This window comes from Uranotaenia lowii, unplaced genomic scaffold (genome assembly GCF_029784155.1).
Source record: "Uranotaenia lowii strain MFRU-FL unplaced genomic scaffold, ASM2978415v1 HiC_scaffold_14, whole genome shotgun sequence".
NCBI lineage: Eukaryota > Metazoa > Arthropoda > Insecta > Diptera > Culicidae > Uranotaenia > Uranotaenia lowii.
The window spans coordinates 1,393-20,183 of record NW_026597410.1 but is presented as its reverse complement, the minus strand read 5'-3'; the positions used below and the strand labels follow the sequence as shown (position 1 = coordinate 20,183).

General features: G+C 35.4%; 1 protein-coding gene across 4 annotated transcripts in view; it reads right to left on the bottom strand.

Annotated features, from left to right (window-relative positions):
• The window catches only part of LOC129759336 (chaoptin), a 54,162-nt gene extending 35,797 nt beyond the window's left edge, over positions 1–18,365 (bottom strand). The window contains exons 1-5 of one of the 4 annotated variants that reach the window (XM_055756746.1): positions 18,094–18,365; positions 17,775–18,032; positions 17,379–17,716; positions 17,039–17,318; positions 16,675–16,981 (exon numbers count right to left, since the gene is read on the bottom strand). In XM_055756746.1, coding sequence (XP_055612721.1) covers positions 16,675–16,981; positions 17,039–17,318; positions 17,379–17,716; positions 17,775–18,032; positions 18,094–18,142 — 1,232 coding nt within the window. In that variant the 5' untranslated portion in view covers positions 18,143–18,365. Of the gene's footprint in view, positions 1–4,846; positions 5,012–5,113; positions 5,229–16,674; positions 16,982–17,038; positions 17,319–17,378; positions 17,717–17,774; positions 18,033–18,093 lie in introns of those variants that run through there. The other 3 variants (XM_055756750.1, XM_055756747.1, XM_055756748.1) reach the window with 3 other exon arrangements.
• Between the last annotated feature and the right edge of the window lie 426 nt (positions 18,366–18,791).

Here is an 18,791-nt window from a genome sequence, read left to right as displayed (position 1 = left end):
CAAGATGAGGATTTTGGATATTCTTACCATTGGTTTGGACCATGCCAATCGAAAAATACTGATTCTTCTTAGTTGTATGCTTTCGGTCAATATTTCGATATTTTGTTGTATTTGTTGTTCTGCAGTATCCATTTTGACATTGGTTCTTCCAACTTTTGGCACATATTGTTAATATTATTATCAGCCATCATAATACCATTGACTTGAAATAATATTCCTACCTCCACCAAAGATCAAGATCCTAATTCGCTGTAGTGCTTTATATACAGAAGATGATTAGTCCTTTAATTAGTCCTGGAGGTCTGCTGAAGCCGTTCCGCAACACTAAAAGTTATTTTCTCTGGTAAAATGGCTCGAACCTGCACTCATGCTTCAAGTTTGATCTGTTTCCCAGAGCAAATTTCTTTTAGTGTGGCGGAAAGGCCCTCCAGACCTTCAGGTCTTGTATTTTATCATCTTTTGTCTACGAGGCACTACGCTGAATGTAGTATGGAGGAGAGGGGCTGATTTTGGGCGGGGGTAGGAATATTATTTAAAGTTAATGGTATTATGATTACTGATGGTAATATCAAAAATATGTGCCAAATGTTGGAACCAATGTCAAAATTGGTACTGGAGGGCAACAAACCTAACTATCAAACTTTCGACCCAAAGCTTACAGCTAAGAAAAAACAGTATGTTTTAAATGACATGGTCCAACCAGTAGAACATCCCAAAGCCTCATTTCGAATTCTTTTCACAATTTTTGGTCGATTTTTGACACTTTAAATACAAACAAAAAAGTGATACCGTCAACTGGGGCATCGTGCAACAGATATCCACACCCATAGAAGAGGTTGCAAAAATCCAATGCCTATTTAGCAAATCTCTGTGCCGATAATGCGCTGAAATGTGCACTGTGCCGAAGATGATATGTTTGAAAAACCGTAACTGGCATAAGGACTCGCCTCCCAACTAAAATGATGCATGACCACTACATTCAAGCAAAACAAGAAAAACATTTTATGGGATTTCGTTCCTATTGGATAATTCATCCCAGAAACAAGAAAATAAAAATATAAACCACAGCGCCCGTAGGGAGATTCGAACTCAAATCACTAACCAAATGGTCTTGCCAGACCGACATCTTAACCAGTATACTATTTGAGCTTCATGCAGGAAGAGGGATATTTGTCATAGGCATTCTGCCACCGATCAATCACAAAAGAAACGCACGACAGTGGCTTCCCGGCGTTTGGCCTCCTTTCAAGGTATTCATTTGTTTTGCGATGGAAACGGGAAAGGGAACGGGAGTGGAGGAAACGGGAAACCCATTGAATGAGAACTGTGCTTTGCTTACTGCCTGCTATTACATACACACGCTACATATACACAGCTGCTAAAGCCGGGCAGCTTGGCCGGTGCTTGTTTGCCGGTGAATTGAAGGAATATATTCTTGTTGCTTTTGCTACATACACACGCACAGCTTAGCCGTGGTTGTTTGCCGGCAAATTGAATTGAAGGAATGTTTTTTTTTGTTGTTGCTTTTACTGCATACACACGCACAGCTCGGCCGTGGTTGTTTGCCGGTAGATTGAAGGGATTGAATTAGAAGGATGTTTTTGTTGTTGCTTTTGCTACATTCACACGCACAGCGCTCGGTTCGCTGGCTGCCTGGTGTTGGCCGGTATTTATTTCCATCCTTCTTCGTCTTGTGATGCGATAGGGAGGGACGTGAAAGCGTTTTTATTTTGTTTCTTTCAGACATACGCAATTCGGTTAACTTGGGAGATTAATGCCGGTGGGAGCAAATCGAATCAGCACCAATCGCGTTATCTTCTTGTACCAATGATGCTATGTAATTGACTACACGCCATTGGCACAGAGGCTGAATTTTGGGTGCACAGATAATCATACTGCTTGTACATCAAAAGTTTTAAGGTTGATGGGACATCAAATTGACGTAGTCAGAAATATTATTGGTTAATGGTTTCACAAGTTGTGTTAATATTTACAAAAACTGAAAGTTGCAACAGGTTTTAGAATGAGGGTAGGCTTAATAGCGGCACGTTATCCAATCATACGGGAAAATTCTGCCTAGCCTTTTTTTCATCCAAGATTTCATCATTTACCTGAGAAAACTGAAAAACCTATAAAAGGAAGAAATAAATTCAATCTATTTAAGATGGCATAAAGCCAATCCAGTTAGGGATTTTAGCATTAAAGCTCTTTTCTACATTCGGTAAGGAATGATACCATATGTTTTAAGCTTAATTTTATAAACTCAGACTCGCTTTATAGCGTAAGCTCCTAGAGTAAAACGTAGTCTGGCTAATGAAGGACAGTTACATATAAGATGGAAAGAATCTTCCACACCTGATTTACAACTACCACACACTGGAGATTCAGCACGCTGAATGTGTTGAGTTTACAATGACCAAGAAGTGCTCTGATCGGGATGCTTCAACGAGATTTATTTAAAGTTTACAAGTAACTCGTATGATTGGAGATGGTTGAGAGATATGATTGGAGATGGCGACAAGTGTCCAACACTTCCCATTTGCTCTGGACCGAATAATTCCTTTTCTGATCCAGCTCTGGAGAGTGCGTTTGAAAATTTATAGTTTTTGATATATGTGTGATATCATAACGCATATAGCACCAATTGCAGTCATTTTTGGTTTTGTTAGAATTTAATTTTCTATTTTTTCTGTCAAAAATACTTTCAAAGAAAAAACATATAGGTGCTGCAATTCATTAAGGGTTAAAAATATGTACTACAAAAAATCCATCTAGCTGAAATTATAAAAATGAATGTTTGGATGGATGGAATTATGAAATTCACAAACGCATGATGCATTTAGCCCAGACTGGTTACTGAATTATGAAAATATATATTTAAAAAAAATAGAAATAGTCCGAAAAATATTTTTTACCAACAGCAGGATAATAAAAGCAATATAAAGTTAGTAGGTGAATTTAAAAAAATGTACATATATAGCTCGATATTTTTGAATTTTCTATGAGTATCAAAAACTTTATCTCACGATGTGAGAAACTATGTCATCATCATTTTATTATCATTAAATGATAACTTTATTACATTATATTAAAATAAAACGTGAATAAGTTTTATGGTATACAAATGTTGCATTTAATCATGCTGTTGCCTGATGCCTCGTTTGAAGATATTTAACTTCGCTAGGGTCTACCTGGTCACCCTATTCCCTCAAACACCTGCGGAACCACGTGAACAGTATGGAAAGGTTGTTAGTTAATTACCAAGGTTAAACTATCAAAACTATTCGATTGGGAAAGTTTGTCAATGCTGTTAACTTTTTTATTTCGAAATCTGAATTGCAGATAAATGAAATGAACATAGATTGAACGAAACGATTAAAAATACTCCAAAATCAACGCAAACTCAAAATTTTTATTCTCATTCTATAAATCTGTATAAAAATAATATCAACATTAGCTAGATTTGTTTGAAAGTTTGAAATACTGCGCAGTTCCTTCAATTATACTTTTTTATTTCCATTACCAACTCCAACCATATCAAATCGGTAGTTGGTTTTTCTTCTTAAAGGTGCTGCTGCATTGTAGCAATATTTTATATTAAGTTGATAATATGTTTAAAAATGTTTTTTTTCAAATTTCTCAATTTGTACAATCCAAACATGAAAGGGGGCATAAACCATCTACATCACTAGAAGCACGCAGTTTATGTGAAATGTGGAAATTCGAGTAAACCATTTTATCAAATTGTTCAACTCAAAGATTTTAAAATGTGATTCGATTATATTATCGGATGTTGAGGAAATTGAGGAAAAAAAGCAATGGATGGGATTACAAAGAAGTAAATACACTAAACGTTTTCGAGATCATCCCTTTATCACTAATGAAAACAAAATATCATCAATGATTTTCCACGCCTTTCCAGTGAAATCGCATTCTGTTCGTTTTTCACAACAGAAACGGGAGCTTGTACCATAAATACCATGTACCTACAACAACGAACCCCCTGGCTACTAGAGATTTGAATGCAAGATCTGTTACGAGCTCAAGATCTAATTCACACGTCAAACACACGTCACCGAACCTGGTAAACAAATGAATGAAAAGAACAAGAAATATACAGTTGAGTTGCTTTAGCATGCGTTTGTTGATGTAAATCCACGGAATGCAGAAGCAGTGAAACTGAAAACAAGACCTTCTCTTCAGCATCTCAACATCTCACTACCTATATACATAGGTTTGCTTCTAACCATCATCCTAAAAACCTGTTCTTCTACACTGGCAAGAATTCCACGCTGCAACGATTCTATCCGATTTGCTATACAGCTGGAAGAAAATTCCTTTGACAAGCTACAACCGAGCTTCGGAAGGCGTCAAATATATATATTTTTTTACAAGTTCAATCGAACGAAGCTCAAACTAAATCCATGAATTTTACTCACACTTAAAATGATTTGTTTTACGTCTCAGTTGGTAATTTTAAAAATCATAAATATTTCCAGTGACTTGCTCTACGATTCAAACCACATTAATGAGAACACACTCTGGAATGTTTCAATCGTTTTATAGCCCATACGAAGTTTTTCCTCTTTCGGAAGGTTGGTTTTCGCTTTGTGTCTGCATCAGCATCCCGAAGAAATAGAAACAGTATGTGTCCTCCATTCACAGATACAACATTAAGGCTCTGATGAAAATTTTTGATGAAGTAGCGGACACGTAGACATACTCTCGCAATTTTCCCTTCATGGCACTTTTTTCATTCACATTACACACTTATCCATAAACCTGTTTGCGAATTTCTTTGGTGAATTCGATGAATTTCAAAAACCAAAATCTGCCCCTTGCTTACATTAGACCGTTCCACCCTGTAATGTATCAACAAAAAGACGATCTCTTGGTCAACACTAAGTCACAAGTTACAAGAAAGCAACAAATCAACACTTGATCGATCCAAAAATTCCTTAAAACCCGTTATTTACAGTCACTGGAATCATTTTTTTTTTTCACTCAATGGATCTCTGCCACTCTCATTCACATTGCAAGAATCGGGTAAACCTTTTCTAAAGCTGAAGTTGTTCACAGAGTTGTATTATACCCTGTGGATTTTCTCACTCACTTTGAAGCTCTCCCGCTCACTTGTCGCAGGATGACCTGACAAAGCCACCCAACGAAGAACCCTTCAAACTGACTAAGACACCTCTGAAAGTCGACTGACCGACCGCGAAGCAGGGAAAAGACTGATTCGATCCACCAGATTCAACCACCGCAGATCGTGACCAAAAAGACCAAAGAGCTCAGCTGTTCCGGTCTATGCTAACATGAACACGCTCTCCCGCTCAAAAACATAATACAGTTTTATATTGCGATCTTGTGCTCCAGCGTTGATTAATTCCATGCTGATTAAACTCGTCGTTGATCTTAAAAAGTTTTCTAGAAAACGAAGCTCTTAAAAAACGTTTTGTGTGAATTTATGAACTAAATCAGAATTCAGAATCAGTTAATTAGGTATTAAGATTCAGAATTGCAATTCAGAATTCAGATTCAGAACCATAATCCAAATTTTGAAATTAAATTCAAATTCATTGCTCTGATCCAGAATTTAAACTCAGAAGACACATTCCAGCGTGACGTCACGAATTCTGTAAGTAAATATCTCATGCCAAATCACCGAGAAAAATCAACCAAAAATCGAGAAGATAAAAGGAACGGTGACCAAAACCCAGTTTATGCACACACTAATATTGCATTTTTTCGTTCGGGACCATGATCCTCTGAATCAAAAAAAAATTGTTTAAATGACACTAGAATCGTTAAAAAAATAATAGATGTGCTCCTGAGGTACGAGAAGATATCCATTCGAATCTCGTGAGTCATGACAATCCCTTGATCCTGAAATTCGAAGAAATTCACTTTTGAATGCTCAGGAAATCGACAAATACGCAAACAATTTTTTTTTAATTTAAAGCTCCAGCACCTAAAATTAACGTGAGTGACTTTTTAATATTCTTCCTGTTACGATGATTCCTAGTTGTTCCTTTTTATAGGTAGCAGGATACAACAATGCCCAATCTAAACGGAGGAAGCTAGAAGCTTCATGTGAAGAAAAAAGCTTATTCTGAAGGATCCGCTGGCCGAGCAGTTATTTTATTAAATACATTATTTAGAACTCATTAAAAATGCGTTTGGTTTGTTTGTTTTCCGGCAAAATATCGGACCGACCTCAATAAACACGAAGACCCCAGCGACCTCTTTGAATAAAAGTTCAAAACAAATTTACTATTTATTGGTAATAAATCTGTAACAATAAAAAAAGCAAATATTTGTTATTTTCTCCCAAACAAAATCCTAATCTTGTAAGAAAACTGCAGTCTCAAATCTACAGGAAAATTTCATAACCTCCCACAATCAAGGTTGCAGAAAATAATTCTGTGTTTTGACGAAAAAAAATTCTGACTTTCTGTGATTTTTCCCAAAAAATCTGTGACGATTTTCTGTGATGCTTTTTAAATTAATTTCATTCAAAAGTCATGTCAAATTGCGTCTTTTTTACATTTTACCTAAAAACAATCAATCAACATTATAAATTTTATCATGTTTCTCCAATTAAAAGATAATTATCCAAAACTTGAATTGACATAAAAAACATAATTTTGAAAAAACCTCCAAAATTTTAAAATTCTGTGAAATCTGTGAATATTCCGAAAATTTTGTGTTCTGTGACACAGATTCTGTGATGAAATTTGGCTCAAAATTCTGTGAAATTATAGATTTTTCTGTGATTTCGGCAACCTTGCCCACAATTCCTCACAATTTTTTTAAAATCCATGAAAATTTACTTTGTTTAAACAGTCAAAACTCGTGGAATATTAAAAATAATAGTTCAATGATACGTTTGAAACGCAGAAATTCATACCATTCATCATTTTCATTTTATCTTACTTAATAAAGAAATTATGGTCGCAAATAAAAAATATAAGAGGTGTCTTTATAATTAATTTTTGGAAGCCCCAAAACATAGAACCTTTTCGATACAGACAACTTACCATCAGATTTTGATTACATTAGAACAAATTTTTCGCAACAAAACTGGAATAAGAGATCTCAACTCAAGTTTCTCAAACTTTGAGTTACAGGAAAGAAATCATCGTTACAGAGTGTTGTCTGAACATCATATTTCATTTACATTACAGAGTTTCCAATACTATAGTTGATAAATAAATAACATTTATAGCGATAAAGTGGAGTGGTGGAACTGTGGAAATAAAAATGTACGCGGTGATTTATCTAAATAATTATTGCAGATTTATGAAATCAATTTAAATGCAGAAAACTATAAAGATTTTTTTTTAACAAAATTTAAAAAAAAAACAATAAAAAAAATTTTAAATTACTAATAATCAAAGGTTTGAAGAACCTCTTAGCTGAATGAAACTATGATTTAAAGTAGTCGAAGATTCCTTTGAATTCAGCTAAATACTGTAGCTGAAATCATTTTAAATTAAATTTTTAAATCATTTTAAATTAAATTTTTAAATTTTAATTTTAAATTAAATTTTTAAATTTTAATTTAAAAAATATGGTCATCCGAGCGGGTTTAATAAAACATAAACGCGTGTTCACGGAGGTGGATGTAAAAAATATCATATTTTCTGTTAACGTGGTATGTGTTTAAATAAATCATTAGTTACTTATAGCGTATTTGCTAAACCAACACCGAATAGCCTCCTTGTCTCATTCAATGTGGAACATAAAGAAGTTTGTACCGCTCACCCTTAAAATGGACATAAGGGAGGCCCAAATGGTAGCTTAAGTGTAAGAAACAAACTTTTATATGGCGGCCACTCAGAAAAATAATGTTTAGAGGTCGCACTGGGTCGATTTTTGAAAAAAGTCCTTTTTAAAATTTCGTACTAGAAATATTTTAATTCATAGAAATTACACTAGATATATGAGTTTTATATTTTTTTAATTTTGTTAAGATTACAAACTTTACATAAAAGACAAAAAAAATCCATATTTTGCATCACAAGTTTTTTTTTGCATGATTTTTTTAATTTATTTTCGATCGATTTTTATTTAAATAGTCCAGAAAGTATTCTTTGCGTTATTCTTTTTGAAAACCAAATCCACCAAAAGATGCGAATTTTACGTACAACAAATTTGCCGAAGAAAACATGTTGTTTGCCGAAGAAAACATGTGTTTTTTTAACAACATGTTTCTGCTAAATTTAGGAAATTATAATTTTATTACAAGCAAAATGAACAATAATGGTAAAAGGAGAAAAAAAACATATAAAAAACTAGTATTATTAGTAGATTTTTTTTATAACAAACAGTAGTTTTTTTGAAAACAAACGGCATACGACATTTTTTTTAAAGTTTAAGGTACTATGAGTAAAGCACCTTTCAATGATTATTGTGTGCAATTTATGTTGCAACACACGAGATCCAATTTTATCGAAATTGTATACTTATTCCAGAACAAAGAAGTACTTTACCAAACTTTTCATGATCCAAATGCTAAATATAGCTAAATTGAATTGAATGAGGAGAGAAAATTGAAAAAATGTGTAAACATCAAGTCTGTATAAAGCCGTCAACACTTACCCCAGGGGATTTGGAAACAAAATTTTAGTTTCTTGAAAATAAACTCTTTTTTTCTTCATTTTTAACCACACCGTTTCTTTTCCTAACTGGTTGTTTTGAATGTAGAGTTTTTCATCAAGAGCCAGCCAGTTTCCGATAAATTTGCAATTGAAAAAGATGCACATCAACTACATATCGTTAGTTGAAAATAGAAAATTCCCAAAAAGCCGCTGTAAACAACCACACAAAATTTTCGAGGCCGGAATTTAGCAAAATTCCGCTCAAATTTGACCAGCTAGAAACTTAGCAATCAATTTAGCAATATTTTTAAACTAAAGTTTCAGCAAACGAGAAAAAAAGTTAGCCGCCACAGCTTTTACTCAAATTTCTAGCAAAAACCCGAGAAAAAGATTGCCCAGATCCGTAATTTGATGTTTTATTATTTTTTCTCTGGAGAATCAGGGGAATGTTTGATTATTGAATAGAATACACAAATTTTATTGACTTATTATTTATTTTTTCACATTTTTTAATATTTTTTTTACACTTTTCGTAAAACGGAAGTTCCGATGCTGGGAACGCACCTACTGGCGAGCGAAATGCCATGCCACCTTCATCAAAGAAAGCACCGGGATGTTTGCCGGATGCAGCTTGTTGAAATTCCAGTTGTGGTCCTTCTTCATTGCCGGACTGTTGCAGGTTTCATGTTGCAGTTTTAACCTGCATGGTAGAAAAAAACAAACACATAAATTAGAAATTAAAAAATTGGAGAATCTGAACACATTAAGATCGGACCTTACCTGTAAGCATCCGGTGTTGTTCAAGTTGGCCGCAACAAGAACCACCAGCAACGAACATCCGGAACCGCTCTTAATCGCGACAGCTTTTTGTTTTTCTCCCAACTGGCGCGGCGGCTGGTGTCTGTGAACAAAGCGGCTGAAAAACCTTCGTTTTTCTAAAATCAAGTAAAATTACGTTTTTTATTACTAAATTCAAGTAAATTTAGCTTTTTGCTAACTAAACAGTAAAAAAATATTTTTGTTAACGGAAAGTAACAGCGAAATTTTGCTAAGTGGAGCCCCGAAAATTTGGTGTGTCCGTTATTGTCGGAAAAGTATCTTTTTAACAGTATATTGGATAGATTACAAGTAAATTAAACATTCTGCATTAAAAGTTTAAAAAATAAGGCACAGTATTGTTTTAATAGCCATCGTCCACACTTATCCCGCGTCCACACGGTCCACACTTACCCCGGTGTACCTCATTAGAAAAAAAACCATGCCCAAAAAACCTGTGAAACAAAATATCATTTTTTTCACGTAAATTTTATAACCTGTGCGGCCATTTGGAAAATCTCTGCGTTTATTCCCACCCACTGGCTGAAAAACGTGTACTTTGGATTGTTTCATTCGAGGTGCAATATCTTGTATCACTATGGGGAAAAGCCAGCAAAAGTCGTCTAAGAGAGCTGCAGACTATGCAAAATAGAGCCCTTAAGGCAGTATTTAGATTGCCGTATTTATACCCGTAAGAACAATTATATGATATGGTCAATTCAGTCCTTCCCATACGAGGTGCTCAGGAATTCCAAACCCTCGTGTTCACCCACAAACTTCTGACAAGCAGAGATACTCACCACAACATGCGCTTCGAAAGAATGACGTCACACCGCATGTCTAGAAATGCGAATCACCTCCGCCTATTCAGAGTGAAATCTGAGTTTGGGAAGAACAAACCTAGCTACTTCGCACAGAGATGCCAATGTGCCTGATTTTTCAGGCGTTGCCTGATTTTTCGAGGCTCTGCCTGACAATCTGATAAGCCATTGAATTTCCCAGAATTTTGAAAATATGCCTGATTTTGCCTGATTTTTGCGAATGTCGTAAAAAATGGGTAGTAAGGAACTGGAGTAGGTACCATAGCTGAAGTAAAAAAGTGAAAATGTGGCTGAATCAAAGCAATCGAAAGATTCCCGTTAATTTTTATTTAAAAAGAGAATTAAAGGGATCTTTTGATTGCTTTGATGCAGTAGACTCAGATCTCAGATCAGTAGACTCAGATCAAAGCAATCGAAAGATTCCCGTTAATTTTTATTTAAAAAGAGAATTAAAGGGATCTTTTGATTGCTTTGATGCAGTAGACAACACCATATTAGAGTAAAAATGTGGAGTGACGACCAAAAAAAAAAAAAAAGGTCATTACTTATAGCAAAATAGCCTGATTTTTATTTCGCCAGTTCCCTGATTTTTGTAAATAAATGTTGGCAACCCTGACTTCGCAAGTAAACTGTACAATGATCTACCAGACATCCTAAAACAGTGTTCATCGCCCTCCCGCTTCAAATCTCACTGTTATCAATCTGCAAACAAAACATCAATCGCTTTCTCCATTAGCATCCCTGCACCACATTGCTAAAAAAATTTTATATTTTACTTTCGCCCCTCCACCTAGCCACCACCGCCCAGACCCACCTCAACCAGCCGCGACCACCAACCACCAAACCGCAACCCGCCACCTGCCACCGCCAGAATGCTGCCAAATCTAAGCTAAACACCAGTGCAAACATGTTCAATATATAATTACAAAATTGTGAAATAGTGAACTAATAACCCTTCAGGATTCCTTCAAAGAGTGATAATTCGCTCACTGGAATGCTCTTACGTTCTGTGAAAACAATATTGTAAACGAAATTGTTTTGATAGGGTTTTGTGCCTGTTGGAGAAGAGGCTTAGAAAAGTTTAACTCCAGCGGGCTTTCCCTGTCCGAGGAAAAAAAAAAATAAAAAAAAAACCTAAACAAAATTAAAAAAATATAAAACTCATATGTTTAGTGTAATATTTCTGAATCAAAATTACGGAATTTTAAAAAAAGACTCTTCAAAAATCGACCCAGTGCGACCTCTAAACATAATTTTTCGGAGTCACTGCCATATAAAAGTTGGTTTTTTATACCCTTAGCTACCATTTGGAGCTTGAGCCCAACAGTCGTACCTCGTAGTGAAGATGATTGAAATTGGTTTCTTTTTATTTTAAAATTTTCATATTATATTTGAATTATGTGCTTTTGAAGATCTGTGTATTTTTAATATTTCACATTTACAGTAGAGTGCCCCAAATGACTTTTGAAAAAGTTATGTGCTGCAGGCTAAAACTGATCCTAGGCCTAGTGCAAGATCTCATGCCAAATTTGGGCCGGATCACGGGAAGGGGTCGCTCAACGAGCCTGAAGTTTTTATGGGATTTCGAGACATTTTGTTCGGGAGAAACATGAAAAACCAGTATTTCATTAATATCTTTGGTTACTTTAGGCCGATTGCTTTTGAAAACGGGTTTTCTTAAAGCTCAAATTATGATAAATATTTGATCCCAAGACTGCAAATCGATTCGAGTTCAAATAAAAAAGTTATTAAGCTAAAAAATTGAGCTACGTTTTTAAGGGGTGGTATTCATCAGGGGCCGTTCAGATACCACGTGGACAGAAAAATGAGATTTTCGACCCCCTCCCCCCCCCCTCCGTGGACAAGCGTGGACATTTGGCAAACCCCTACCCCCCTCCCCGGATGTCCACGTGGACAGAATTAAAATAGTTTTTTTTTCTTAATCTAATTTGACAGTTTGCCTTTTTGTTATTGAAATGGCTGATTTAAAAAAAAAAAGAATTGATCATTTCCCGATATAAAATAATTTTATAAATTTAAAATTTCTAAACTATCATATTTAAAACTTGCCTCAAGTAGCTACTTATTGTTCAAACTTAATCTGCACAGTAAACGAAAATTACCGAGTTCGGTAATTTATTTTACAGAACTAGTTCTGTAATTCGAAAATTTTCGGTAATCCACCAATCTGACGTCTTGTTTTTACCGAGTTCGGTAATTCGAGTTTTGATTTACCGACGTTCGTTTATTTTTCTGTCAACAAAACTCATTGCAAAAAATTTTCGGTAAAAAAACACCGAAAACTGTAAATCAGTGTCGCTGTCAGCACAAACGTCAAATTTTGATGTGTCCTTTTCTGGCAGCTGTAAGCGCAACTGTCTCACTCTGATAACCGCCATGTAGAAAATGAAAAGTGAAATAGAAAAGATTCATTTTGTCGTGTGCGCGCGCGAGCCATTTTAAAAACTTTTGCTTCGCCCGTTCTAAACATAGTGTTTGTGTGAAATTGAAAATTGTATTGTTTCGGGAAACGCAATTGTGTCGCTGGGCGGTAGTTGGATCTGGAAGCAATAAAATCGTCGTACCATTACTACTAAAATCAGCTCCATCGGGAACCGTCTTAGTTGCAGCAAAAGCGACATCGTACAGTCGCAGAAGTGCCCCACTGAGTCGAGCTTGATCCAGCTGCATTTCTGCTTTTTCTGGGATCACAGTACTAACGGACCGGTACCGGAAAGTCAGGAAAAGAAAGAGGTAAATGAATTCAGCATTCAGGTGAGCGAAAGCTCTTTAGAATTATTTTTGATAATGTGTAATTAATGTTTCTTAACAATGTTTCATTTACAGACCAACACGGTTGATTGCAGTCTTTGCAATAAATAAATTCATAAATAAATAAATCTTCAATAAATTCATCATGTATTTTCTTTTCTTCTCTTCTGAAAATTCTCACGACTGTTAGTGAACTTTATGTCGAGTATGGATAAGCAAAAAAGTTATATGAGGTAAGCTGAAAACTGCAAAATTTTCGGTAATTTTGACTGAAACCCGTAAAACGTTCGATTATTTCAGCTTATGATGCACAGCGCATAACACAAGAGGATTCGAGTATCCCGAAGACACTTCAAGCAAGAAATCTCAATTCTGAGGAGCACAGATTGACATAAAAGGCTTAGTCGAATCGATGTTTTTGCCTAAAGCGGTGTATTAATATCGCACGGCGTTCAACGTGAGGGGACACGGGCTAAAACATTTTTTTCCAGAAGACACTTGAACTTTACGCACAAACATCGATTTGATTGAGTCTCTAACGACCATATGTTTCCTTAGAATTGAAATTTCTTGCTTGAAGTATCCTGTGGAAACTCGAATCATCTCGCGTTATGCGCTTTGCATCATATGCTGAATTTACCGAACGTATTACGGATTTCGTTAGAAATTACCGAAAATTTTACAGTTTCGGTAATATTTACAGAAATTTCGATAAAAACTACCGATATTTCGGTAAACGTTACCGGTTGTTCGGTAAATATTATCGAGCTTTTACAGCTTTTCGGTAGAAAAATCACGGTATTTCGGTAAAATTTATAGATATTTCGAAAGTAATTACAGTTTTTTCGGTAATAGTTTTAGGTATTTCGGTAAAATCTACCGGTTGTTCGGTACATATTTAAATAATTTTATTTACTAGCTTCGGTTAAACATTACCAGCCTTTCGGTAATAATTGCAGACATTTCGGTTCAACAATACCGGTTATTCGGTAATATAACGAGATATCACGTTCACGCTCTTTTTTTTTAACTCAAAATTAAGTATGACCGAGGTTCAAAACATAGTTCGATTCTATGAACTTAAAGTTAAGTACCCTTTTTTCCCCCTTGCTATGGATCAAAACGGAGTTCGAACTGCGAACTCAAAATTGATCCCTTTTTTTTCCTTCGGCGAGGGATCAAAGCTGAGTTCGACCTTATAAACTAAAAATTGAACTCTCTTTGTTGGACTGAAAACACTTAGCGAGTTCAGTCCGAACCGGAACACCAACCAACGAACACGTCGCAAAATTATGTCGTTCCGGAACAATTACCGGAAGACTATGAAGGAACTTCATAATGAAATGCATGTTCACCGTGTCAGCGTAAAATTCTGTCCGTCATTGTCATCATATGGTGAGCGGCTTGGAATGTCCGGAAACTACCGGATGTTGTTTACTTCCCGTGGGAAGTAACATCCGGAAGTTTTCTTCGACCGGGACTTTCCACCGCTCTGTAATTGCAATGCACAGCAACATCCGGGTATAACCAATTATAATCATCATTCAATTCCCTGAAAATAAGCTACCCTCGAAAAAAAGGATAAATTCGAGTTCGGCTGCCGAACTTAGTATTGAGTATGCCTATCAGAACTTAATTTTGCTATTGCCCAGTCAAACTCAAAGTTGAGGGAAGCCACCGAAGTGCTGTTTTGAACCAAAACTACTTAATTTTGAGTTTAAAAAAAAGAGCGTGTTGACAACTGTCAATAATTTGACAGATGATCAGCCGAGTTACGGTATTTTTTTACTGAAAAAGGTCTGTAACATTTGACAGCTGTCACATCTCTGCCATGAAAAAGTTACCGAACGGTTTAACGATTTACACATGTTAGGATTTCGGTAAAAAAATTACCGAACTCGGTAATTTTCGTTTACTGTGTGGAAAGCTTTGAAATTTAAGATTTTGATTTAAACATCTCAAAATTTTTTCACCTTTAGAAAATATTGTGAAAGTAAGTTTGTCCACGTGGACATGACCCAAACCCCTACCCCCCTCTCCGTGGACAAGCGTGGACATTTCCATACCCCCCTCCCCCCCCCCCCCTAAGTTGTCCACGTGGTATGTGGACAGCCCCTCACGGATAATGCTGCGTCGAAATGTTCGAACGCCCCGAATCATTAACAATGATGAATACCACCCTTAAAAAAATTAGCCTATTTTTGAAGCCTAATAACTTTTTTATCTTAAATCTAATCAAAATGCAGTCTTCGGATGAAATATTTGTCATAATTTGGGCTTCAAGAAAACCCGTTTTCAAAAGAAATGGGCCGAAAGAAACCCAAGTTATTGATGAAAAACTGGTTTTTCATGTTTCTCCCGAACAAAATGTCTCGAAATCCCATACAAACTTAAGGCTCGTTGAGCGACCCCTTCCCGTGATCCGATCTGGCCAAAATTTGGCATGAGATCTTGTACTAGGCCTAGGATCAATTTTAGCCTTCAGCGCATAACATTTTACAGGTTTTGAATATTCCATACAAATTTAGGGCAGTCTAATTTACAGCTTAATATTTTGTTTTCAGTCATTCATTTAAATTAAAGGTGTCGTGACTGGACGTTTTCGGCGTATAGCTGCACAACCTTCTGTGTCAAAATTCGTTTCTAAACTGACTGGATGATGAATCCTTTCCGACTTCGTGAAGCTACATTCTTTTGCAAAAGAAGCAGGTATAGCAGTATGTGCTTGTTACCTGTTTCGAATACTGGACGTTTCTCAATTTATGTCAAGGGAATTTGGCATGGCTAGGAAAAAGAAAGTATCTTATTTATTTTTGTAAAATAGGGACGCACTCTTTTTTCGGAAGCCTTGGCCGGGATTATAATTTGCATGCTATCTTGGTTAGTCAACAATACAGTTATAGTTTCTCGAGTTTTTTCATTGAGTGGTGTCGGATTCTTCTATATCCTTTTCCGGATCACAATATATTAACTCACATCCATTACCACCAAAATTCGTTAACCAACTGACGAAAATTTCCTTTTTTATCCTTTTCTTAATTCTAACTGTTCTCAAAAGGCCTTTTACACACTCAGACAATAACATTCGATTGGATGTATTTATTGATCAAAATGAATAACCAGAATTTCAAACTATTCATTTCTACTATTCTTCATCTGTATACTACAAGTGGCTATGATACTTTTGCGTGGTAACCAAGATGGACGCGCGGGTTTTTTTCTTGGCCATAACCGCGGCGCTGCCGCAAACCCAAGGCGAATACGTACATACATACATTCTGTCGTAGTTCGTATCTGATAAGACCACCGGTCTTCCAAGTAAATATGCGGAATTACGTCTAGATTTAGAAATCTAAATTTGTAGAGCAATCGGTGCATGGGCAAAAAGTGGATTTTACAGTTTATTTAGAACAAATAAGCGACTCCTTAGAGTTAACCAAATATGCTGAAATATGGCACTGGGTCTTCTGACAAGCCAAGGGATGCCCTAAGGTTTAATTAGGAAACATGATCCTTTGTTTTAAACCACCCTTGTATCCAATGAACTGAAAGTCTGAATATTTATCATATTTATTTATGAAATAATCAAATGCATGGAACATACTAGTTGAAAACATAATTCATATTAGAGAAAACTTATAAAAAAAACCAAAAAAACTTACTTCACGAACTGTAAATCCAACACCTCACCGCCCTCCAGATCCAAATCAGAAGCAGTAGCATTTGTATCCAAAACTTCTCCATCAAAACTCAGTCTTATTTTGTCCGGATTGCACTTTAGCTCTTCCGCACATTTTATTATAACTATCTTTATGTTTTGATCTTTTTCAATAGACAACTCCAATGAATGCTTGAACTGGTCAGACTGAACTTTAATTTTGATTGAGTTTTTACCGGTGGAGTTGATTGCGGTGGACTTTTGTTTCTTCGCAAATGTATCTACCAGTTTTTTTTCTACAACCCGTCCATCTGTAAAGAGTTTTTTATTTGTAAGAATGAGAAGTATTTTGAAATTACAATTATTACTTATAAACTGGTTTATTCTGTAACCAATCGAATCAGGAGTATCATTAGGATCGATTATCCGGTCGTTGAGATCTAGAACAACAGAACCCACATCGGTTTCAGCTTCAACTGCCAGTTGTGTAATAATTTCACTGAATTTTTGGAACTTGCGATGTGTAAATCTTTTGATATTGCCTTCCCATTTAATTTTAATGGATAATTCGTAATTTTCAGCTTCGAAAGATAAATTGGCTTTTTTTAAAGCAGTAGTTTCAATGTCTTCATCCGAGTCTAAATTGACCTATAAAATAAACATCAAAATTAAAAGTAAAGGATTGATTCATAATGCCATTAAACTTACTACTCCCGGTAGAATCAAATTCGGACTGTCAACAAGATTTATAAGCTCAGGTTCACGTCTTGTGTTTCGGGGTCGGCGGCTTGGCACCTCTGCTAGTGGTTGGATCAAATTGTAATTCATACAAACGTTAAAAAAAATTTCCTTCAGCGATTCCATCTCTTGACAAAATACTGATGTTCCCGCTCTTCTAGAGCTCCTTCGAACTGGTCTTGAATATTGCTTTACAAGAGCATTATAACGCTTTTTTAACGAATTGAAATAACGCTCGTCATCTTTTGTGAACGTACTGTTTTGATTGAATATTAGATGGTATTGTTTTTCAATTTCTTTCATTTGGCCTGGAATTTTCAATGATTAATCAGTATTTGATTCTGTGATATGAAATTGCAAACTAACGGTCTAGATCATCGTCCAAATGTATGGGAACCGGACACTCGGTGGAAGAACTGGAAGCTGGTGTAATCCCACAGCTACCTTCATCCTCAGTTGCTTCTATTTCTGTGGGTTTTCTTTTAGCCGGAATACTCTCATCATCGTTTTTCACACTAAGCAAAGGCTTCTTCTTAAACGGCATCGACTGCTCAATTGGTTCTGAGTCTGCCTCTGTGAAGATGTTTTCTAGTTTTTCTTCCGGGATATCAAAGTTATCACTTTCTAGAAAAAAAAAATCATATTAAAAAACGCCTCGAAAAATTTTAATACACCGTTTTCTTACTGTTTAAATAGCTATTCAAATTTTCAAACATGTCATATTCGTTGGACATTTTGGTATTTAATACTTGAAGTTTAAACAAAAATTATAACAGTTGCCAAAACGGATACTAAGGGAAGGCAGAGAAATGATTCCAACAGCCGTAAATAATTAAAATGAAAATAATGTTTATGCTTTTATGCTCTTTTATTGCAACGACAGAGAGGGACTCCAGTGATGCCAATTTATATGTTTGGAATATTTTACAGACATCTGCTTTTCACCGCTATCATGCTTTTTTGCGTTTTTGAAACTAGAATTAAATAGGCATAAACATTTAAATTTGATTTAACCTAGGTTCATTTATATACATGTTCGTGTGTATGTGTTTACCGTAAAATACAGTACATTACAGAAACACACCGCTATTCAAGAATTTTCAATATATTTTTTAAATACAAGAATGTGATATTATAACTGTAGGTTAAAAAGCGTAAATGAGCTCTGTACTCCGTTACGTCCTTTTGTTTTTCTTTAATTCATATATGATACATCATACTTAAAGGTAAAACCAATATAATTTTCTAAACGATCACTTGATTGTAGAGAATATTGGTAATAGATTAAATAAATATTATTTTAATTGGAATGAATTAAATTAGAATAATTAATTAACAGTATCAACAGTTCGTGTGAACTACCTTGTATACAATAATAATTTG